The following is a 25,080-nucleotide window of genomic DNA, read 5'->3' on the forward strand; positions in this document are numbered from 1 at the left end:
AATACTTAATTACCCTCCTTCTCTAAAGATAATCAGAAGCAACTCAAAGAACAAAAATGGGGGGACATCTCAAGAGATGTCTGAGAGCTGTCAGAGGCTTCTGGGATTGAAGAGTTGGGACGAGGTGCTCTCCTCTCTAGCAGTCTATGGGTTCTGGCAGGTAAACACTAGACCTAATCCATGCTGGCTGCCTGGGGGCTAGTGAGGGGGCATGTCTGGTACGAAAGGGAAAGCAGGAAAAGGGATCCAGGCTCAGAATGAAAAGAAGAGGGTTGGGTTTCTCCCCGACGCCTTCTCCTCTTCCAGGGGGGCTGGGCCTCCCTGGAGGCCTGGGCTAGAGCCTGCTCCAGAAGAGCACAGGGGTGCCTGTGGGGATTTTATGGAGTTCACGTCCCAACTCAAAACCTACTCTCAGTGTGAGCAGACCCAGCTGTAGACAAAAGAAAACAAACAAAAAAAGATGGAGGATGAAGGCCTGATATTTCAGAGTTATTTAGAATAACATTTTTCTTTTTAAAAAAGGCATGAGGATTTCAGATCTGGCTGGAAACTAGTCTGGATGTTTATTTTCCTCATTGTCTCAGTGGAAAAAAAGGGTGGGTGATTCAGACAGCAGCCTCCGCCTCTGGGCTGGGGCCCGGGTCAGTCTCTACTCTGTTCTTTGCTCCTCAAGGAACTTGTCAGCCTCAGGAGAAGCTACATTTTACCTCCCACATTTGCTCTAAGCTTCCAATAAGGATCCCCCAGAGGAGCTGGGGGATCTGAGCTCGGCCAAAAAACAAAACAAAACAAAACAAAAACAAAACCACCAAGAGCAAAAGGTAGGAGAGGGAACAAGGGAGGAGATGGTCCTCCCAAGGATAAGAAGAGAGAAAGGGTGAGGTCTCTGAGAAAGGCCTCTTTCCTCCCTGCCCTCCTCCATTCATGGCTCTCCCACTCACTGCATCTGGGGGAAAGGACCAAGGTCACCAGAGGGCATCTGGGTGGACTGCCTGGCTCCACCACAGCCCTCCCTGCTGTCCAATGTTCAGCTGGAATAAGGGGTCCTGACCTTTAAGGCACCAGTCCTTCTTTCTAGAAAGGAAGGAGCTGTTTGAAGATAGCCCCTTCCTGCCTTTGATAATAGTCTCCCACTGAAGGTTGAAGATTTCCCAAAAGCATCCAGTGGGGACTCAGGACTTAAAGCAATTCTGCTGTCGAGTTACTAGGGAAACTCATGGATCACTAGAAGTTTCAGTATTTACAAAATACTTAAAGGTGGGGCAGCCTAACTCAAAGCTATGGTAGAGGTAAAGAACAGTTAGTTGGAACTCTGGGAAGTCCTTATTCCACAGAGCTGGGCATATGACTGCCATGAAGCTCCTGTGAGTGGGGGTCAGAAGAAGGGAAAGAGCTAAAGTGATACATAGCATATGGAGGAGGCCCAGGCCTTATTTCAAAATCTTCAAGAATTACTAAGGACACTCCCTGAGTTCTAGTTCTAGTGGTTTTTTAGCTAGTCTAAGATGGATTGTGCTAAATAACATGTATTGGTGAGGGTGTAGAGAAAAAGGAACTCTCACGCATGGTTGGTGGGAATGCGAACCATGCAGCCACTGCGGAGAACAATATGGAGGTTCCTCAAAAGTTAAAAATAGAACTACCATATGATCCAGTAACCACACTACTGGGTATTTATCCAAAGAGTACAAAAACACTAATTTTATTTAAAAAATTTTGGGGGGCGCCTGGGTGGCTCAGTTGGTTAAGCGTCCACCTTCGGCTCAGGTCACGATCTCACAGTTGGTGGGTTCAAGCCTCACATTGGCCTCTGTGCTGACAGCTCAGAGACTGGAGCCTGCTTCCGATTATGTGTCTCCTTCTCTTTCTGCCCCTCCCCTGCTTGCACTCTGTCTCTGTCTCTCAAAGATAAATAAAAATGTTAAAAAAATAAATAAAACAATTTTTTTAATGTTTATTTTTTGAGAGAGAGAGAGAGACAGACAGACAGACAGAGTATGAGTAGGGGGGTGCAGAGAGAGAGAGAGACACAGAGACAGAATCTGGAGAGGCTCCAGGCTCTGAGCTGTCAGCACAGAGCCCCATGTGGGGCTTGAACCCACAGGCCGTGAAATCATGACCTGAGCTGAAGTTGGGCTTAACCAACTGAGCTACCCAGGCGCCCAACAAAAACACTAATTTTAAAAGATACATACACCCTTATGTTTATTGCACCATTATTTACAACAGCCAAATTATGGAAGCAGACCAAGTGTCCATCAACTGATGGATAAAGATGTGGTATATATACACAATGGAATATTACTCAGCCATAAAAAAGAATGAAATATTGCCATTTGCAACAACATGGATGGAGCTACAATGTATTATGTTAAGCAGAAAAAGTCAGAGAAAGACAAATACTGTATGATTCCATGCCTATGTGGAATTTAAAAAAAAAACACAAAAAATGAACAAAGGAAAAGAAAGAAATAAACCAAGAAGCTGACTCTTAACTATAGAGAACTGATGGTTACCAGAGGGGAGGTAGATGGGGGGGATGGGGATAAAGGAGTGCACTTGTGATTAGCGCTGGGTGTTGTATGGAAGTGTTGAATCACTATATTATATACCTGAAACTAATATAATACTATATGTTATCTATACCTGAATTAAAATAAAATTAAATAAGATAGATTATGCTACCTTGCTAATTTAGCCCTCAAAGTTTAATATTCATGTACAGACAGCACTTTACTTTCTAAATGGTCAGTTCTCAGTAACGTAGAAACTTCCTGCTTTTACCCCCTGCTGGCTATTTTGTGACTTACGAGAAGCTGTAGCAAACAGGTCTGCGAAGCAGAGCTAGGACTAATGAGGAGGTAGAGCACACAGTCCTTGGACAGAGTTAAAGCCTTGGATTCTAGCCTCAGCAACAATGCTTTCTGCACCATTTAAACCTTAGCATCCTTACCCGTGCAAGAGGAAGAATGCTAGCAGCCCTATCTTATTTTGTTTGTTTCTTTACACTGAAAGGAGACTGTATAAGTGTTTTGTAGTCTGTCAAGTTCTCTAAGGACACCAGATACTTAAATCCTGTTCATCTTGACCTAAACATATAAAAATCATCATCACCACAACCACTACAGGGAAAACAGTGAACCAAGCAGGTATTGTTCACACTGTGCAACTATTGTCCTACCTTCCTCCCAACAACTGAGAGGGAGCATCACTTCCACTTTATAGATGATGAAACCTCAAAGAGATAAAGTTACTTATGCAGTATCATAGAGCAAATAAATCACAGAGCTGGGACTCAAGTACAGCTAGTGTGCCTTTCAGAGTCCATGTAAAAATGGCTGTGCAGGCCTCAGAATAGTTACTGAATACATAAAGGAGGGAGGGGACAAAGGGAAGGAGTCCTCGCCTTGGAGGATTCAAAGGATAGGGGTGAGGGCTTCCTAACAGTGGATGCCTCCTGAGCCCATGAATAATTCATCAAAGCTCTGTGCTGATGGCTGGTTCTTTTTGTGTGTGGTGCATCTGGTCAGGGACAGCTGCCCACAACTGGGCCACAAATGTGAGGACTCAGACTCGCCTGCTCATAAACAGCTCACAGAAGCTTCCTGCTCCCTTACTCTGGGGACTGAAGGCTATTTTGATTCCCAGAGGAAGATGGGGTTCTTATTTTTGTGCTTGTGCGTACATCTGTGCGCGCACACCCCCCGCCGCCCCCCCAGACTCTACACATGTGATATGAAACCTTCTTGATATTCTTGGAATTGCTTTTCCTTCTGGAGCATCATCCCTGGTTTCCTTTTGGACAGAGTTTCCTCCATCCTTATGTCCATATTTAGACTCAGTTTCACTCCTGGTCTGTTCTTGATCCTAGACAGCTTTTATCCTAGGCATTTTTGGCTAGGGTATGTGAGGAGTTGGAGGGTGGCAGTAGAAAGAAGAAGCTGGGGGTGGCAATAAGGCTTTTTTTTTTTTTTTAAGACTCCATCTGCCATAGAACCTCTTCCAGACGAAAGTGAAAAACAGAAGTGTTTTTTTTTTTTTTTTAAATGGGTCCCATCACAACTCTTACATAAAGAAGGAAAAAGGGTATATCTGCTTGAAGGAGGCTTCCCATGGAATGGAATGTTTCCAGGATCAAGCAGTGAGCAGGGATACAGCCTTGCACAGCCCCAGGGGATAGCTCTGCACAGAACACAAGGCTAATACTCCTCTGGGGACTATGAAACCGAAGTGGCTGTCAGAGGTCTGAGGTCTGTCTTGGTGAATCCAGAGAGAAGCAGAGTCACTGGGGGAGAAGATAATTTTATCTCTATTCAACAAAAGGACACTGGGATTCCAATCACATGACCTGTTCATATAACCCCAGAGTTGTGATTCAAACTCAGGTACCCTTACCCCCAGCCTACAGGTTCAGCAATAGTGTGTGATAACTGGATTAAAACCCTAGAGTTTACTAAATTCTTGGGACAGTCCAGTGGAAGGATTTGAGCAATATGGGTTGGTGAGGAGGGAAACCTGAGCCAGCTGTAGGACCCCTTGTGGAAGGGGTCAGAGAGTGCTTCCAGCCCAACGCATAAGGTCCAAAGAGGCAACAATATCTGGGCTTGGTTCTGGCAGATGTTTATATTCCAGGAGGTAAGAGACAAAGAGCATATTACTTAAAAAAAAATTTTTTTATGTTTAGTTTTTTTTTTTTTTAATTTTTTTTAACGTTTATTTATTTTTGAGACAGAGAGAGACAGAGCATGAGTGGGGGAGGGGCACAGAGAGAGGGAGACACAGAATCTGAAGCAGGCTCCAGGCTCCTAGCTGTCAGCACAGAGCCCGACGCGGGGCTCGAACTCATGGACCGTGAGATCCTGACCTGAGATGAAGTCGGACGCTTAACTGACCAAGCCACCCAGGCACCCCTGTTTATTTAGTTTTTGAGAGAGAGAGACAGAGCATGAGTGGCAGAGGGGCAGAAAGAGAGAGGGAGACACAGAATGAGAAGCAGGCTCTGGGTTCTGAGCTGTCAGCACAGAGCCTGATGCAGGGCTCGAACTCACGGACCATGAAATCATGGCCTGGGCCAGAGTCAGGGGTTCAACCAACTGAGCCACCAGGCACCCCAAGAGGCAGCATATTATAATGCAAAGTCATACTGGATTAGACTAGAATCTTGGCTGTCATTTTCTAGCTGTGTGATTTTGGGTCAAAACTATTCCTCCCTCAAAGGATTCATGTGAATTTTTAGTGAAACTTTATGCAGAGCTCCTACTTCACATAGAGTACATGCTCAATATATAGCTCCAATTATTTTCTTTTGTGGCCACTGAGGGTTAGGCGTCAGTACTGGGTGTTTTCCATATAAGAAGGCTGCTGACACTGACACCCAAGAGACTGGATTATTCTCAGTAAGCCCCAGCAAAACGAGAGCAGTGTTGTATGAAGGAAGCCTCAGGGACAGATGACAGAGAGCCCATGTGAACCCAGCCGAGGCAGGTAGGAGGACAGAGAAGAGCTGGGGTCCTGGAGTGCTAGGCAGGGAAGAAGAAGCACTCATTCTCCTTATTTGAAAAGAATGGAAATAAGTCAGTCAGAGAAGGACAATATCATATGTTTTCACTCATATGTGGATCTTGAGAAACTTAACAGAAGACCATGGGGGAGGGGGGGGAAGTTACAGAGGGAGGGAGGCAAACCATAAGAGACTCTTAAGGACTGAGAACAAACTAAGGGTAGATGGTGGATGGGGGAGAGGGGAAAGTGGGGGATGGGCAGGGAGGAGGACACTTGCTGGGATGAGCACTGGGTGTTGTACGTAAGCCAATTTGACAATAAATTATATTTAAAAATGAAAACATTAAAAATTAAAAAAAGAAAAGAATGGAAACACAGTTGATAAAAGTGATTAAATGAAATAAATAAAAGTAGGTAATCAAATGTTAATTTCCTTCCTGCTTCTCCTCTATTCCTGACTCTCCGTTAAAAAACCCCACTTATTTGGGTGATTAGGCTTTAATTCCTTATCTGAGGGTTTTATAGACATAATCCATTTTTAAGAAAGTCTCTAAATTAAAACGTAAGCCATTATGTGGCCGGATCTTTTAACACAGTAAATTCTCCTATGATGGAAGAAAAGCCTGTTGTCTCCCTCAGAAAGATCTCACAAAGAATCCAAAACTTCTGTTACAGACAATATCCTTGCTCTGGTAATGAAACTACCTGGCATCTAATAAAATAACCCCCTTAAGAAAAGAAGTTGAAGGTTTAAGGGAATATATCTTTTAAAAGACAAGGGTAGTGGAAAAATACTGACTTGATTATTTGTTACTTTTCCCTCCTCCCTTCCCTCACTGAGCTGGTGGTACAGGCTGGTGTCTCCATGCTTGGTGATGCCTCTATTACAGTACTCCCCCGTGACTGCCTGGTTAGAGGTCTGCCCCCTTCACTAGACTAAGATATCTGAGCACTGGAACTCTACTGGTCATCTTTGTAACCTCAGTGGTTGTGACAAGGACCATCACAAAATAAGCGCATGAATGGATGAATTTTCCTACCAAAGAAAACAAGCCTAGATAAATATGTGGTCCTACATATTTGCATTTGAACTGTACTTAAATCCTATACAATAAAAGGATCCAGATAATAATTCCTTTTTAAATTTGTGATTAAAAAAATATATTTGCACCAAGAGTAGTTTTTGTTATATCTCAAGGATATGTTTGTCTTGGTAGGAACACCTCTAATCCCACAAGGAAATAATTCAATTAAAAGGAATTTGCTCACATAGATTAATGGAACAGAAGAGAAAACCCAGGAAATAAACCCACAATTACATGGTCAATTAATCTTCGACAAAGGGGGAAAGAATATGCAGTGGGAAAAATAGTCTCTTCAACAAATGGTGTAGGGAAACTGGACAGCCACATGCAAAAGAGTGAAACTGGACACTTTCTTACACCATACACATAAATAAACTCAAAATGGATTAAGACCTAAATGTGACACTTGAAACCATAAAAAATCCCTGAAGAGAGCAGAGGCAGTGATTTCTCTGACACTGGTTGTAGCAGCTTTTTTTCCTAGATGGGTGTCCTGAGGCAAGGGAAACAAAAGCAAAAATAAACTATTAGGACTTCATCAAAATAAAAATTGATTGTTGTGAAGGAAACGATCAACAAAACTAAAAGGCAACCTATGGAATGGGAGAAGACATTTGCAAATAACATATCTGATAAAGGGTTAGTACCCAAAATAAATAAAGAGCTGATACAACTCAACACCCAAAAAACAAATAATCCAATTAAAAAATGGGCAGAAGAGGGGCGCCTGGGTGCTTCAGTTTGCTAAGCATCTGACTCTTGATTTCAGTGCAGGTCATGATCTCACAGTTCATGAGATCAAGTCCTGTGTTAGGCTCTGCTCTAACAACGCAGGGATTCTCTCAGCCCTTCCCCAGCTTACATGCATGTGCTCTTTCTCAAAATAAATAAATACTTTTTAAAAAATGGGCAGAAGACATGAACAGATATTTCTCCAAAGAAATCCAGATGGCAACAGGCACATAAAAAGATGCTCAACATCACACATCATCAGGAAAATGCAAATCAAAACCACAATGAGATATCACATCACACCTGCTGGAATGGCTAAAATAAAAAATACGAGAAGAAAAAATTAAAAAACACAAGAAACAACAGATATAGGCGTGGATGTGGAGAAAAAGGAACCCTCGTGCACTATTGGTGGAAACGCAAACTGGTGCAGCCACTGTGGAAAACAGTATGGACGTTCGTCAGAAAGTTGGAAATAAAACTATCCCGCAATCCAGTAATCACACTATTGGGCATTTACCCCCCAAATACAAAAACACTAATACAAAGGGATACATGCACCACTATTATTTACAACAGCCAAACTACAGAAGTAGCCCAAATGTCCCTCAATAGCTGAATGGATAAAGAAGATGTGGGGTGTGTGTATGTGTGTATGCATGTGTGTGTCTATGTGTATGAATGAAATCTTGCCATTTGCACCAACATGGATGTATCTAGAGTATATTATGCTAAGTGAAAAAAGTCAGTGAGAGAAAGACAAATACCATATGATTTCACTCATATGTGGAATTTAAGAGACAAAACAAATGAGCATAGGAAAAAAGAGAGAAATCAAGAAACAGACTCTTAACTAGAGAGAGCAGAGGGTTACCAAAGGGGAGGTGGGGGAGCAGTGGGCGAAACAGGTGATGGGGATTAAAGAGTACATTTATTATGATGAGCACTGAGTAATGTATAGAATTGTTGAATCACTATGTTGTAATATAATATTGTATGTTAACTATACTGGAATTAAAATTTAAAAACTTAATTAAAAAAAAGCAATTGCTTTCTGATTACTTTCTTCCCCAATCATACCTATTATTATTTTTTTTTAAGCTGAGGTATTCTTTGGACCTATCTCTAACATTTATGAAAGCCTGGAGATTGGGGTTGGGGAGCTAAGTCTATGGTTTTTCCCTCCTGCCTTTTTTTTTTTTTTTTAATTTTTTATGTTTTTATTTTATTTTTGAGAGAGAGAGACAGAGTGTGAATGGGGGAGGGGCAGAGAGAGAGTGGGAGACTCCAGACTCTGAGCTGTCGGTGGAGAGCCTGACATGGGACTCAAACTCACAGACTGTGAGATCCAACCTGAGCTGAAGTTGGATGCTTAACCGACTGAGCCACCCAGATGCTCCTCCCTTCTGTTCTTTTGATTCCTTTTTTATTCTCTCTCTCCCTTTTTTCCCCAATAAGCTTTTTATTCTTTCATCAGGAATAAAATAAAGGGAAAAACAAAAAATTCGTGAAGCCTATAAATGACAGAAATTTGGGGAAATTCCATTCAGGAAACAAAGATTATACCAAAGATCCTAAGAGTAAATGCAGACTCATAATCTGCAAGGAAGAATAGAATCACAGAATTGCTAAGACAGGACATCTAGTCCAGGCACAACTGACTACATAATTTGTAGAGTCTGGTACAAAGTGAAAATGAGGCTCCTTGTTCAAAAGTTAAGAACTTCAACACAAATAAATGGAAAGATATCTCATGTTTATGGATTGGAAGAATTAACATTGTTAAAAGGTTCACACTACCCAAAGCCATTTACAGATTCAGTGAAATCCCTATCAAAGCTCCAATGTCATTAAAAAAAAATTTTTTTAATGTTTATTTATTCTTCAGAGAGAGAGAGAGAGAGACGGAACATGAGTGGGGGAGGGGCATAGCAAGAGAGGGACACAGAATCCGAAGCAGGCTCCAGGTTCTGAGCTGTCAGCATATAGCCTGACGCGGGGCTCGAACTCACAAGCCAAGAGATCATGACCTGAGCTGAAGTCGGACACTCAGTGGAGACAAGTGGGCACCCCTCCCAATGTCATTTTTTTTTTTTTTTACAATAACAGAAAAACAATTTTAAAATTCATATGGAACCACAAAAGATTCCAAATAGCGAAAGCAATCCTGAGAAAGAAGAATAAAGTTGCAGGTATCACACGTCCTGATTTCAGCCTATATGACAAAGCTATAGTAATCAAAACAGTATGGTATGACATAAAAACAGACACACAGATCAATGGAACATAATAGAAAGCCTCACATGTATGGTCAACTAATATTTGACAAGGGAGCCAAGCATACTCAGTGGGGAAAACATAGTGTCTTCAAAAAAAATGGTGCTAGGAAAACTGGATACTGACATGCAACAAATGATACTGAACCCTTATATTATATTACTCACAAAAACTAACTCAAAATGGATTAAAGATTTAAATGTAAGACCTAGGGGCATCTAGGTGGCTCAGTTGGTTGAGCATCCCACTCTTGATTTCAGCTCAGGTCATCATCTCATGGTTCTTGGGATAGAGCTCTGCATCTGGCTCTGCACTGACAGTGCAAAGTCTGATTGGGATACTCTCTCCTTCTCTCTCTGCCCCTCCCCCACTCACGTGTGCATGCTTAGATAAATAGATAGATAAATGTAAGATCTGAAACCATAAAACTCCCAAGAGAAAACAGAAAAAAAGATTCCTTGATGGTGGTATTGGCAAGGAGTTTTTTGGATATGATACGAAAAATACAAATAAGAAAAGCAAAATTAAACAAATGGAACTAATTAAACTAAAAAGCTTTCGTGGCTCAGTCAGTTAAGCACCAGATTTAGGCTCAGGTCATGATCTCACAGTTTGTGAATCTGAGACCTGCGTTCAGCTCTGTGCTGACAGCTCAGAGCCTGGAGCCTGCTTTGGATTCTGTGTCACCTCTCTCTCTGCCCCTCCCCCACTCATGCTGTCTCTCTCAAAATTAAATAAACATTAAAAAAATAAAAAAAAAAACAAACTAAAAAGCTTTGGCACAGCAAAAGTAACAAGATGAAAAGGCAATCAAAGAAATGGAAGAAGATATGTATTTTCAAATATCTGATACGGGGTTAATATCTAAAGTACATAAGGAATTCCTACAACTCAATAGCAAAAACAAAAATAAAAACAGATAACCCAATTAAAAAGTGGTCATAGGATCTGAATAGACACTCTTCCAAGGAAGATATTCATATGGGCAACAGTTACCTGGAAAGGCACAGGTCATTAATTATCAGGGAAATGCAAATAAAACCAAAACCACAATGAGAGAGCCTGCTAATGGGCTATTATCAAAAACTAAGAGATTACTGTGAGCAAGCATGTAGAGAAAAGGGAACCCTTGTGACTACTGGTGGGAACATAAATTGGTACAGCCACTATGGAAAACAGTATGGAGGTTTCTCAAAAAATTAAAAATAGAACTACCATATGATCCAGCAATTCCATTATGCGTATATATCTGAAGGAACTGAAATCACCTTGAAGAGGTATCTACACCCCCATATTCACTGCAGCACTACTGATAATAGCCAAGACATGGAAACAATCTGTGTCCACTAATGGATGAATGGATAAAGGAAATTTTATAAATACATATGTAATATTATTCAGTCATAAAAAATAAGTAAATCCTGCCATTTATGACAATATAGATGAACCTTGAGGGCATTATGCTAAGTGAAATAAGTCAGAGAAGAACAAATACTGTATAACCTCACTTAATACGTGGAAGCTGAAAAAAAAAACAAACTCACAGAAACAGAGAGTAGATTGGTGGTTACCAGGGGCAGAGGCAGGGGAAATGGATGAAGATCAAGGGTACAAACTTCTAGTTATAAAACGAATTAGTCTTGGGGATATAATGTACAACATAGTGACTATAGTTAATAATACTGTAATATATATTTGAACATTGTTGAGAGAACAGGTGTTAAAAGTTCCCACCATATACACACACAAATCCTAACTATGTGAGATAATAGATGTGTTAACTAACCTTACTGTGGTAATCATTTTGCAACATACACATGTATCATATCATCACACTGTACACCTTAAACAATTATAAAAAAAAAATGAAGGACTTCAAAATGGGGAGAGTACAGCATTACCCAAGTGCAAGGCTAAGGGTGGAGCCCTGTGAGACTGCATAGGTCTCATGCTCATGATGCTGGCCCTAAGTCTGGACGGGGGTTCCCAAACCTGGCTGGCTGTCAGAATCAACTTAGGAACTTTAAAAAATAAACTGAGATATAATTCATGTATCATAAATTTCCCCAATTTCAAAATGCAAAATTCAGTAGTTTTTAGTATATTCACAAAATTTTACAACCATCATCACTATCAAATCCCAGAACATTTTATCCCCCTAAACGAAATCCCATACTCGTTAGCAGGCACTCCTCATTCTCCCACTGTCAACCACCAATCTATCTCCTGTCTCTATGGATTTGCTAATTCTGACATTTCAAATAAATGGAATAAAAAACTATGTGATGCGTTGTGTTTTCTTCCATTTAGCACAATGTTTTCATGATTCATGCATGTGTAGAATGTACAACGTGGAATGTTAGATCATTCCATTTTATGGCTAAATAATACACACACACCACACCACATACTGTTTACTTGTTGGATAATGGACTAACCTGATGGATAACTCAGGTTGTGTTCACTTTTTGGTCATCATGAATAGTGCTGCTATGAACGTTTGTGTGCAAGTTTTTGTGTGAACATTTGTTTTTATTTCTCTTGAGTATATGCTTAGGAAGAGAATTACTGGGTTGTAGGTTTAACTTTTTGAAAAATTTCCACACTGTTTTCTGCAGTAGCTGTACCATTTTACACTCCTGCTAGCAATGCTGAGGGATGGATGAGTAATGGATGTTTTTCCACACCCCTGCCAACACTTGTCATTGTCCATCTTTTTGATCACAGCCATTCTAGTGGGTATGAAGTGGTATCTCATTGTGGTTTTGATTTCCATTTTCTAATGCGTAATCATGTTCAGCATCTTTTCATGTGCTTATTGACCATCTATTCTATGTATTTTCTCTGGAGAAATGTCTACACAGTTCCTTTGCCCGTTTTCAAATGGGGTCATCTTTTTGTTGCTGTTATTGACTTGTAAGAGCTCCTTTTATATTCTAGATACTAGACCTTTATCAGGTATATGACCCAGAAATATTTTCTCCCATTCTGTAGAAAGGGCTTTAGAAACTATTTTTTTTTTTAACGTTTATTTATTTTTGAGACAGAGAGAGACAGAGCATGAACGGGGGAGGGTCAGAGAGAGAGGGAGACACAGAATCTGAAACAGGCTCCAGGCTCTGAGCGGTCAGCACAGAGCCCGACGCGGAGCTCGAACTCACGGACCTCGAGATCATGACCTGAGCCGAAGTCAGATGCCTAACCGACTGAGCCACCCAGGCGCCCCTAGAAACTATTGATTCCTTAGCCTAAAATCAGATCTACTGAATCACCACCTGTAATTTAAAAGGTAAAGAGCTTTCAGGTGATTCAGATGACCCAAGAGGCTTGGGAATGAGTAATTCAGACCAGGGCTTCTCAAAATTTAATTGTATACAAAATTTAATGTGCATACAAATCACCTGGAGATCTTAATAAAATTCAGATTTTGGGGCAACCAGAACACCACCATTAGAATACTACGGTAATCACTGTTGCACACATGATGACTGTGAGCATCCATTGGTGAGTGTTAGAATTAGGGCGAAAGTTTAAGGAGAAATAGGATAATTGATCATTAAAGTATTTCCTCCAAAATATTTATTAATTGCAAAAGCAAAGACAGTGACTTTACAGTGGAGAAACTTGGCAGATACCACCTTAACCAAGAGATCAAGGTTCACATGACCAGTAGGTAATAAGACATACTGCTACCACGTGTCCTCTGATACAATGTGAGAAAGGCACACCTCTGTGTACTCTCCCCCAAACTGATAGCCTCCATCTAATCATGAGAAAACATCAGATAAACCCAAACTGAGGGACACTCTACAAAATATCTAACCAATACTTTTTGAAAGTATCAAAGTCAAAAAAAAAAAAAAAAAAAAAAAAAGAAAGAAAAAAAAGAAAGACTTAGGAACTGTCACAGATTGGAGGAGATATGGAGACATAATCACTAAATCTAATGTGGTATGCTGGACTGAATCCTGAAGGAATCAAGGCAAGGGTGAAAAAGAGGTGAAATCCAAATATACTGTACTTGAAAGCTTTGTACCAATGTTAACTGCCCAGTTTTGATAGCTGTACCATGGTTGAGTAAGATAGGGAAAGCTGAGGGAAAGGTACATGGGAACTTACTGTACAATTTTTGCAACTCTACTGAAAGTCTAAGATTATTTCAAAATAAGTTTAAAAAATACATATATATTCTGATTCTGCAACTCAGAGTTGGAAGTTCCCATGAGAAGCTGATGCTTTGGGTTCCCCAACCCCACTCTAAGTAGCAAGAGTCTAAACTAGCTGTTTTCAGACTTAATCGTGCATCAGAATCGTGGACCAGAATCACCAATCTGTAAAAACACAGATTGCTGGGCCCTACTCCAAGAGTTTCTGATTCAGTAAGTCTGGCTGGGGTGATCCTAAGAATCTGCATTTCTAACAGGTTCTCAGATGATGTTGATGTTGCTGATGAGCTAAGAATGGTTTCCGTGTTTTTTAATTTTTTTAAATTTATTTATTTATTTTGAGAGAGAGCACGCACACGCGTGCACATGAGTGGGGAAGGGGCAGAGAGAGGAGAGAAAGAATCCCAAGGAGGCTTTACACTGCTGAACCCATGAACTGTGAGATCATGATCCAAGCCAAAATCAAGAGTCAGATGTTTAAAAGACTGAGCCACCCAGGAGCTCCAGTTTGTATGTTTTTAGAGGGTTGCAAAAAAAATTGGCCTTCAAATATTTACAGAAAATGGTTGCTGAGCCTCGGATGCTTGCTACTCAGAATGAAGCTGTGAACAGACACTTATGCCTAGGTCACACCCCTGAGATTCCTAGTGAGCTGATCTGGCATGGGTCCTTGGCATCAACATTTTAAAAATGCTCCCCTTTAATTCCGTTGTGCAACCAGGTTTAAGAACTACTGATTTAAGCTCTCCGCCTGCCTCAGGAAAAAAAAAAAAAACCCAAACATAAAAACCTATTTCTCAATCATCCCCAAGTTTGGGGATGAGCCCAAACAACTGTCAAAGGGCATTTCTGCAACTTAAAACTCAGTTACAAAAGTTGGGCTACTATTCTGTGAAAGTCAACAAGACCCAAATATAAATCGGCATTTCCCTCTCTCACCTATCCCCTCCCAAGTGAATATAAAAGAACACTGGATTATATATCAACAGTAATTACCCCAAACCCAAAGGAAAAAAAGTGGCACGTGTAGCTGTGCAGGATGGTCTGAAATAGATGGGCTAGAACACGGAGAGGTGGACCAGAGAAGGAATCAAGGTGAGGACTGCCCTCTGGGATAAGTGGTGGGTAAGAGAGCACAGAGGGCTAGAAAGCTGAGGGAAGGGGAGAAAGGTGCAGGGCTGAGAAATGGAGTGGTGTTGAGGTACCTGAAGAAATACCACAAAGTACCTTTAGCTTCCTCATAACCTCAACATATCTGTTTCCCATTTGAATGTAATTAGGGCCAGGGGTTCCTCTAGTATTTGATCAGACCCTTCACAGTCTTACTCTTTGCCTATTACTCCTCTGCCAAAGATGAACGCTTTTAGCTGCAGTGGGCTGTCCTTGCTCAAGGGATCTGAAGGCCTTCATCTTAGTCCCAACTGCTAAGCCTGCTCCAGGAAGCACCTTGCCGCTTGGGAGAAAGGTTCCTGTTTGCTCTCCTACCTGTGCTCTCCTCAGCCTGATTGAAGCCACAGATCTGGCAGATGCTCTGGACCCACTTATTCATGTCCTCCTCCGTCTCGGCCACCAGATAAAAGGTGCGTTCACTGGTCTTGATGTCAAACACAAAACTATCCTGCAGCTCCTTCTTGTTGAAGGTCAGGCCTGCATCCACCTGCTCACAGAAGTTCAGGTTGATGATCCTCAAGGGCTTCTTAGAGTGATCGTTCTTGTAGTATTCCAGAACATCTGGGTCACCACTCATCCGGCCACTCCGCAGGATAAACCATCGCTTCTTCCAGGCCTGAGGAGGAAGAAGGAAAAAGAGGGGGAAAAGGTCATTAGTTCGTTCAAAGCTTCTCACAGGTGCTCAGAAATCACTAGGTTAAGGATGGGGACTGTTGCACCTGCAGGCTGAACATGGCCCTTATTTCTCTTTCATACTTCACCACAGTTTAAAAAATGGAGGATGATCTTAGAATGTGTGTTAGCGCAACACTTCACTATGGGAACAGGGTCTTATCATTCTGAAATGAGATGTGGCATTCCAATTTTTTAGATTAAGAAGTTAGATGGAGACTAAGACATTTTCGAGCAATTATTCCCTATGCTGGAATACAGATTCAAACTCATAGTACTGATAGTCAGGGTGGAACTTGCAAAACCACAGCATCTCAATATATGGATAGGGACCCCAACAAGTCATGGTGAGTGGAAGCAAAGAAGCAATATCACACACAGCCAGCAGCAGAAAAACAATTCCCTAATTTGTGTGTAGTATATTGTGCTTTTTAAGCAAATGATGGTGCCTTGGAAGAATCACCTAGAAAGCCTTCTAAAACTTCTCTGAAGTGGGGGGTGCCTGGGTGGTTCGGTTAAGTGTCCAGCTCTTGGTTTGGGCTCAGGTCATGATCTCACAGCTCGTGAGACAGAGCCCGGCATTGGGCTCTGTGCTGACAGCACGGAGCCTACTTGGGATTCTCTCATCCTCTCTCTCTGTCCCTCCCCTACTCACGCTCTTGCTTTTTGAAAATAAATAAAAAATTTAAAAAATAACCTAAAACTTCTCTGAAGCACATAACTTTAAGATTTTTTTCACTGTCTTGCTCCTTGCAATAGCCCGAGTACTTGTAATAGGGCCTTGCACATATTAAATACTCTATATGTATCACTGAATGAATAAACTCCTTGTATCATTTCATACTATAGAATTTAACACTTGATCACATATTCTCTTATCCTGTCTTGTATATTCCATTTTTCCAACAAGACTGAGTAATCTGTGAGCAGACACCACACAAAGTGGTAAAAAGATGCTGCATGTAATAGCCTTGGGTTGAGGCTATGCTTAACTACTGATTTGCTGTAGTTAAGTCATTTGTAGATGTGGGCTCCCAGGCTGCCCCAAGATCCTATCTCAGTTACCTTGTCTAAGATTTTCTCTTGCTCTTTGGCCACTGTCTCTGAGCTTCTCTCTCTTTAAACGTCCAACATGGCCACTTTTTGGTTTCATGAGAAAATATAAGCAATCAAGAGAATTTAAATATGCTCCATCACCAAATTTACTGATCTGCCCGCATCTGGAGCAAAGTAGCCTGTTATTAGGGAGCATTCACAGTTCGTCCGATCTAAAGCCAATATCCTTCCATTTGTGTGCCCCCTTTCACCTACAAGGGGACCGACACCACTGTATGATTCTCCCATTCTCTGGAAGCACTGCATTTTCCCTCCCTACTGGGATCATTCCCATAAGGACACCAACATCCGCCATCATGGGGAAAAAAATATAAAGCTTGACTTAATCCCATGTTCCCCTCTAGTGATGGCCCAGTTTTCTTTAGAGTAAAACCTCAAAGAGTTTTCTATATTACTGGACATTTGTCTCCTCTCTTGCCATTCTTTGGTGGAAAGCAATCTAATCAGGCTGCCCCACCACTGCATAACAAAGTTCTCAAAGACTTCAAGGCTGCTAAAGCAACTTTTGGGTTTTATTTGATCTCTCAACAACACCTGATAATGGTTTATTCTGTCCTCTTTGAAGCACCTTCTTCCCTTGGCTCACCCTCAACTTCCCTCCTCCCCAGCCTCTTTTTCAGACTCCAGGGCTGGTTCTTACTCATCTCCCTGACCTCTAAATATTGGAATGCTTCCATGCTCAGTTCTCAGTCTCTGTCTCTCCTCTCTCTACACCCACACCCTAGGTTATTTTATTCAGTTTCACAGCTTTAAAGACCATCTAATTGCTGCACTTCCCAAATGTATTTCTCCATCCCAGGTCCTTCCACTGAACTCCAGAGTCTTATACCCAACTCTTCACTAATAAGCATCTTAAACCCAGTGTGCTCAAAACTGAGCTCTTTACATCCTCCAAGCCTGTTCTTCCTGCAATCTTTTCCGTCTCAGTTAATAGCAGCTCCAGCCTTCCAGGTGCTCAGACCACATATAGTGAGGTCATCATGGACTCCCTTCTTTCACATTCCACATCTACAACAAATCCTGTTGGTTCAAACAGTTCACTCGGTCTAGCCCACCATTCTGTAGTCCTCCTGCTTCTACCCTTTCATCCTGCAACTGATGCTCAACATGGAAGCTGATGTAAATCAGACTGTGTCACTTCTCTGCACAAAATCCCCAAAGGCTTCCCATCTCAGAGTAAAAACCAAAGTCTGCACAATGGCCAGTGGGTCTGATATGACGGTCAACTCTCCCCCATCCAACATCTCTTACCTCATCTCCAGCCATGCTCTGCCTTGGCCATTCTGCTCTCGCCACACTGGCCACATACTTCTGCCTCAGCGTCTTTGCTCTAGATGTTCCCTCTGCCTGGAATACTCTTCCCCCAGACGTCTTTCCTTCAAGTCTCTACTCAAATATCCCATTACGGGGGCAGCTATTCTTAACCACCCAACCCTCACACTCTCTTTCCCCCTGACTCTGCAACACTGCTCTTACTAGTACTTACACCATCTAAAATGCCACATTTTTGTTGAATGTCTGTATCTACCTCTCAAAATATAAACACAAAGAATGCTTTTTTAAAATCCCATGCTGCATCTTCAGTGTTTCAAATAGTGCCTGACACACAGCTGGTTATCAATAACTATGTATTGGATTAATGAGTAATTATTTTATTACATGAACTCCTTACAGCATCTAGTAGGTTACAGGGATAGAACTGATACTTAATAAGTCTTACCTCAAAATGAATATAAGGTATGGCCAGATAGAATCGAGCTGAGGAAAACAAAAAATAAGAACTATATATTTACAGTCACCTAAAATCTTGCCCAGGTCATTGGCTTATAGAACTCTGGGTGTGCTTGTGGTCCATGTAGCAGGTGCATGCATATACATGGAAGTGTGTGATTAGCAAGGTGCATTTTTAAAAGGTATTGTTAATAGTTTAGCTTGTGTTTCAGTTGATGTGTCCCCTTCAGTGCCGGTCTCTGCAGAAAGAGCTGTCTCCAAATCACTGGTGTGCAGGTACAAGCATAAACAAACACAGAGACACCCACATAAACAAGAAAAAGGTGTTTACTACAGATAACATCGGAGCCTGTCAGATTCTGCTTCCAAGGAAGTGGTGTAGGCTGATAAATGACTGCTTATAAAGTGCTGATAAATTTATGACCAAGCAGGCAAGTCTGTCTAGTCTAGTCCCAAATTCCCATCGCTCTTCTGACACACCATTTCTCTCCAAGTCTATGCACATTTCTTTTTTAAATCAAACAACTGAGAACACAAGTATAACCAACTTCAAAGAGTCTAGCTCCAATGACAACTTCTCTGATCTTCTCAGCTGAAATGGACCTCTACTTCTTCTGAACCTTTGTAACACTTTTTATGTAGTTTTTATGGCCTGTCATTTTTTACAACATATTACAGATATTTTGGAATTTATTGTTTCTTCCCAAGTATATTATGAACAACATCTGTATCCTTCTATGACTCTTGGTAGACATTTTGCTAAATGTTACTAAACAAGGCTCTTTATTGCTGAAATTTTCTTATCTCTCTGGACTCATTTATGCCTCCTTGCTTTCTTCTTTCCATCCATCCATCCATCCATCCATCCATCCATCCATCCAAGTATTTGTTTAGTGCTTACTATGCTACAGGTAGTATTCTAGATGTTGAGCGTACAGCATGAATTCCTGGTCTTACAGAACTTACTACAGTGCATAACACATTACATATTATTCTCCAAATATACCACATAATTGCATGCCTTCCTGTCTTTGCACAACCTACTGCATCTTCCTAGAATGACTTTACCCTCACCTTGTCTATCTAGAAAATTCCTATGTCCCTTCAGTGCCAGCTTGAAGTATCACTTCCCCTGGAAGGGCTTTACTAACTTTCCTGGGTAGAGCTGGTGCTTCTGTATTATACTCTCTTAATAATTTGTGCTTTCTTTGGCATTTCAGTTATTTATATATCTTCCTCCCCTTTAAGCTCTGAACATCTTGAGGTTAGGCTCCTTTCTGGCCAAAAGTTACTTGGAAAAGTGTTTGGTCTATATGAGAGCTCAATAAAGATCTATTGACTTTCTTCATTCTATCAATATATTAATTTACTCAAACTAATAAATGCAACTTAAATATATATATTTTCACAGAAGCAGGAAAGGAGGACAACAAGAGAAGTACAGCAAAGAGATTAAGAAAGATAAAGGTATAGTGTGGATTCTATATGATGTGAGTTCTTTACTCTCTTGTTCTCTTCATTCTGATACGAACAGTGACCATGTAATATTTATTTATTTATTATTATTTTTAGTTTATTTATTAATTTTTACACCCAATGTGGGACTCAAACTCACAACCCTGAGATCAAGAGTCAATGCTCTTCCAACTGAGCCAGCCAGGCGCCCCTGACCATGTACTAAATATTTATAAGGAAATCTGGGACCTTCAGCTTGAAAGTGTCTCATGATACAGAAATGAAAAATTACTGTTGGATTACTGACACATAATGCAAGGAGAACATGGGACCTGAACATGTTACAAGAAGAAAGCTTTTTCAAGACTGTTCTTATATCTATACAAAATTTCTTAACAAAAATTAAGTCTAAATCGATCATGGACTTAAACATAAAATACAAAGAGAAATCAGGAAGATATATAAAGAATTATATAACGTAACCAAGTGAGGGTTATCTCAAGGATGTAAAACTAATTCAATATTCAAAAATCAATCAGTGTAATCCACCATAGTAATAGACTAAAGAAAAACCACATGGTCATATCAATGAATACAGAAAAAAAATTTGACAAAATTTGATCCCTATTTATAATAACAACACTTAAAAAATAGGAAGAGGGGGGAGCTTTCTTAATTTGATAAAAAGCACCAACAAAAGATCAACACCAACATTCTACTTTGTATTGAAAGAATGAATGCTTTTCCCCTAAAATCCGAAACAAGGCAAGGATGTATGCTTACTCTCACCACTCTTGCTGAAAATTCTAGTGAGGACAATAAAGAAATGGACATAAAAGGCATACAGTTTGGAAATGAAGAAAAAAACTGTCCCTATTTGCAGATGATGTAATTTTCCACATAGAAAATCCCAAGGATATAGGGAAAAAAAAAGAAAAAAAAGAGCTAAAAATCTCCTGGGACTAATGAGTCAAGTAAGGTCACAAGATACAAGATAAACATATGAAAATCAATTTGCTTCAATATGCTAGCAGTGAACATGTGAGCATAGAGAACAAAAATAAAATGCTATTTATAGTTTGTTTTTAAAAAATTAAATAAGTGTAAATCTAACAGAATATGCACAGGACATGTATGCTGATAGCTATACAATGCTGAAGAAAGAAAAAAAAACCCAAATACCATGATCATGAATGAGAATACTCAACATAGTACATCTCCCCAAATTGATGCTCAGGTTTAACATAATCTCAAAATTTCATCAAGAGTTTTTACATATGTAAAGAAAATTACACTAAAGTGTATATAGGAAGGCAAAGAAAGTGTAAAAAAAATTGAAAAATATGATAAAAGAGGGGCTATTAATTCACTAGATTCCAATAATTATTATATATACACATACAGTTCTCAAGACTATGTGGCACTGGCAGAGGGACACACACACAGAACAAAGGAATAGAAGAGAGAACCCAGAAACAGAGCCACACAAATACACCCAACGGATTTCTGACAAAGGTGAAAAGCAATTCAATGGAAGAAAGACAGCCATTTCAACAAATAATGCTGAAGCAAGTGGATATCCATAAAGAACTAAATCTAAATCTCACCTCTTATATAAGAACTAAAAATGAATGATAGACTTAAATGTAAAACTAGAAAACATTTAGGACAAAAAAACGGAGGAAATCTATCAGGTTTAGGGCTAAGAAAGAGTTCTCAGACTTGACACCAAAAACAGAATCCATAAAAGGCAAAAGCTTATAAATTAGACTTCAATGAAATGTAAAACTTTTGCTATGCAAAAGTCTTTAAGAGGACGAAAAGACACATACAGACTGAAAGTGAAGGGATGAAGAAAGATATTTCATGCAAACAGAAATGAGGGGGTAAAAAAAAAAAAAGCTAGTATGGCAATACTTGTATCAGACAAAATAGACTTGAAAACAATGTAACAAGGGACAAACAAGTGTTAAATGATGAGAAAGCAATCAATCCAAAAAGAAGATATAACAATTGTAAATATCTATGCATCTAACACAGGAGCACCTAAACACATAAAGCAATGAGTAAGAGACATAAAGAGAGAAGTTGACAATTAATACAGTAATGGTAGGGGACTTTAACACTCCACTCACATCAATAAACAGATCATGCAGAGAGAATATCAATAAGGAAACAGTGCCTCTGAATGACACATTAGATCTGATGAACTTAACAGATATGTATAGAACATTCTATCAAAAAACAGCAGACTACACATTCTTTTTAAGTGCACATGGAACAATCTTGAGGAAAAACTGCATGTTAGGCCACAAAAAATCTCAGTAAATCTAAGAAGATTGAAATCACATCAAACATCTTTTCTGACTACAACAGTAAGGAAACTAGACATCAATTACAATAAAAAATAAAACAAAATGAAACTGGAAAAAATCACAAACACATAGAAGCTAAACAACATGCTATTAAACAACCAGTGGGTTAATAAAAAATTAAAAAATGAAATTAAAAAAAACACATGGAGACAAATAAAAACGAAAACACAATGGCCTAAGATCTTTGGGATGCAGTGAAAGCAGTTCTAAGAGGGAAATTTATAGCAATACAGGTCTACCTCAAGAAACAAAAAAAAAAAAACAAAAAAAAAAACACCTCAAACCATTTAACCTTACATTTAAAGGAACTAGAAAATGAACAAAGCCCGAGGCTAGTAAATTGCAGGAAATAATAAAGATCACAGCAGAGATAAATGAAGTGAGACTAAAAAAACAGAGGAAATATCAACAAAACCAAGAGGTAGTTCTTTGAAAAGACAAACAAAATTGATAAACTTTTAGTCAGACCCATCAAGAAAAACAAAAGAGAGAACTCAAATAAATAAAACTAGAAATGAAAAAGGAGAAGTAACAACCAGTACCACAGAAATACAAAAGATTGTAAGGGACTACTACAAAAAATTATATGCCAATAAACTATACAACCTAGCAGAAATGGAATGAATTCCTGGAAACACACAATCTTCCAAAACTGAATCAAGAATGAACAGAAAATCAAAACAGACTGATTACTAGTAAAAAAAAAAAAAATTGAATTGGTAATTAAAAACAAAAACAAAAGCAAAAACAAAAAACCTTCCAACAAACAAAAGTCCAGGCCAAAATGGCTTCACAAGTTAATTCTACCAAACATTAAAGAAGAGTAAATAACTATTTGTCTCAAACTATTTCACAAAATAGAAAAAGGAAAGAAAGCTTCCAAATTCATTCTATGAGGCCAGCATTACTCTGATACCAAAACCAGAAAAAGTGGCTACAAAACAAAACTCTAGGCCAGTATCTCTGATGAACATAAATGCCAAAATCTTCAACAAAATATCAGCACACCCAATTCAACAATGCACTAAAAAGATCATTCGCGACAATCAAGTGGGATTTATTCTGGGGATGTAGGGATGGTTAAATATCCACAAATCAACCAATGTGATACATCACATTAACAAAATGAAGGATAAAAACTCTCAACAAAGTTGGTTTTGAGGGAACACACCTCCACATAATAAAAGCCATATTTGAAAAACTCACAGCTAACATCATATTCAATGGTGAAAAACTGAATACTTTTCCTGTAAGATCAGGAAAAATGAATGTCCACCTTGCCACTTTTGTTCAGAGTCCAGAGTGCTAACCATTACACCATGGAACCCCACTCACTTTTGTTCACTATAGTACTGGAAGTCCTAGCTGGCACCAATCAGATGAGAAACAAAAGGCATCCAAATTGGTAAGGAAGAAATAAAACTTTCACTATTTGTTAATGACATGACACTATTTATATATAAATCCTAAAGATTTTACCAAAATATTATTAGAACTGATAAATGAATTCAGTAAAGTTTCAGGATACAAAATATACAGAAACGTTTTGTGTATTAGTGTTTCTATACACTACTGATGAGGTAGCAGAAAGAGAAATTAAGAAATAACCCCATTTACAATTGCACCAAAAAGAATACCTAGGAATAAATTTAACCAAGGAAGCAAAAGACCTATACTTTTAAAACTATTAGAAATTAATGAAAGAAACAGAAGATGATATAAGCAAATGGAAAGATATACCATGCTCACGAATTAGACAGATTATTATTGTTAAAATGTCCACACTACCCAAAGCAAATGACAGATTCAATATAATCTCTATCAAAATACCAAAAGGATTTTTAAAAAACTGGAACAAATAATACTAAAAGTTGGATAGTGCCACAAAAGAACCTGAATAGCCAAAGCAATCTTTTTTTAAAAACATGTTTATTTATTTTGAGGGAGAGAGAGAGCAAGCGAGCAAGCAGGGGAGCGGAAGAGAGATAGAGGGAGAGAGAGAAAATCCCAAGCAGGCTCCATGCTATCAGTGCAGAGCCTGACACGGGGCTCAACATGGGTCCTGAGCCCATGAACTGTGAGATGATGACCTGAGCTGAGAGCCAGATGCTTAACCGACTGAGCCACCCAGCACCCCCAGCCAAAACAATCTTGAGAAAGAACAAAGCTGGAGGTATCACCTCCCAGATTTCAAGATATAATACAAAGCTATAATAATCAAAACAGTATGATACTGGCACAAAAATAAATACACAAATCAATCAAATAGGATGAAGAGCCCAGAAAAAAACCTCATGCTTACACAATCAATTCATCTATGACAAAGGAGGCAAGAATATAGAATGGAGAAAAGACAGTCTCTTCAGTAAATGGTGCTGGGAAAACTAGACAACTTTATGCAAAAGAAAGAAATTTCTTATAAAAATAAACTCAAAATGGATTCAAGATCTAAACGTGAGATGTGGAACCATAAAATTCCTAAATGAAAACACAGGCAGTAGTCTCTTGGACAGCAGCCTTAGCAATATATTTATGAATATTTCTCTTCAGGCAAAAGAAACAAAACCAAAAACAACAAGTGGGACTAACTAAAATAAAAAGCTTTAGCATAGTGAAGGAAACCATCAACAAAACAAAACAAAACAAACCAACCTACTGGGTGGGAAAAGATATTTGCCAATGATTTATCTGACAAAGCGTTAATATAAAAAAAATAAAGAACTTATGCAACTCAACAACCAAAAGAAAAAATATCTGATTAAAATATGGGCAGAGGATCTGAACAGACATTTCCCTAAA

At 39.4% G+C, this 25,080-nt stretch overlaps 1 protein-coding gene across 1 annotated transcript in view; it reads right to left on the bottom strand.

Annotated features, from left to right (window-relative positions):
• GAB2 (GRB2 associated binding protein 2) overlaps window positions 1–25,080 on the bottom strand; it is a 189,193-nt gene that overhangs the window by 44,750 nt on the left and 119,363 nt on the right. The window contains exon 2 of the mRNA XM_060605512.3: window positions 15,248–15,548. Within this exon, the coding sequence (XP_060461495.1) occupies window positions 15,248–15,548 (301 nt within the window). The remainder of the gene's footprint in view (window positions 1–15,247; window positions 15,549–25,080) is intronic.

This window comes from Panthera onca, chromosome D1 (genome assembly GCF_046562875.1).
Source record: "Panthera onca isolate mPanOnc1 chromosome D1, mPanOnc1 haplotype 2, whole genome shotgun sequence".
NCBI lineage: Eukaryota > Metazoa > Chordata > Mammalia > Carnivora > Felidae > Panthera > Panthera onca.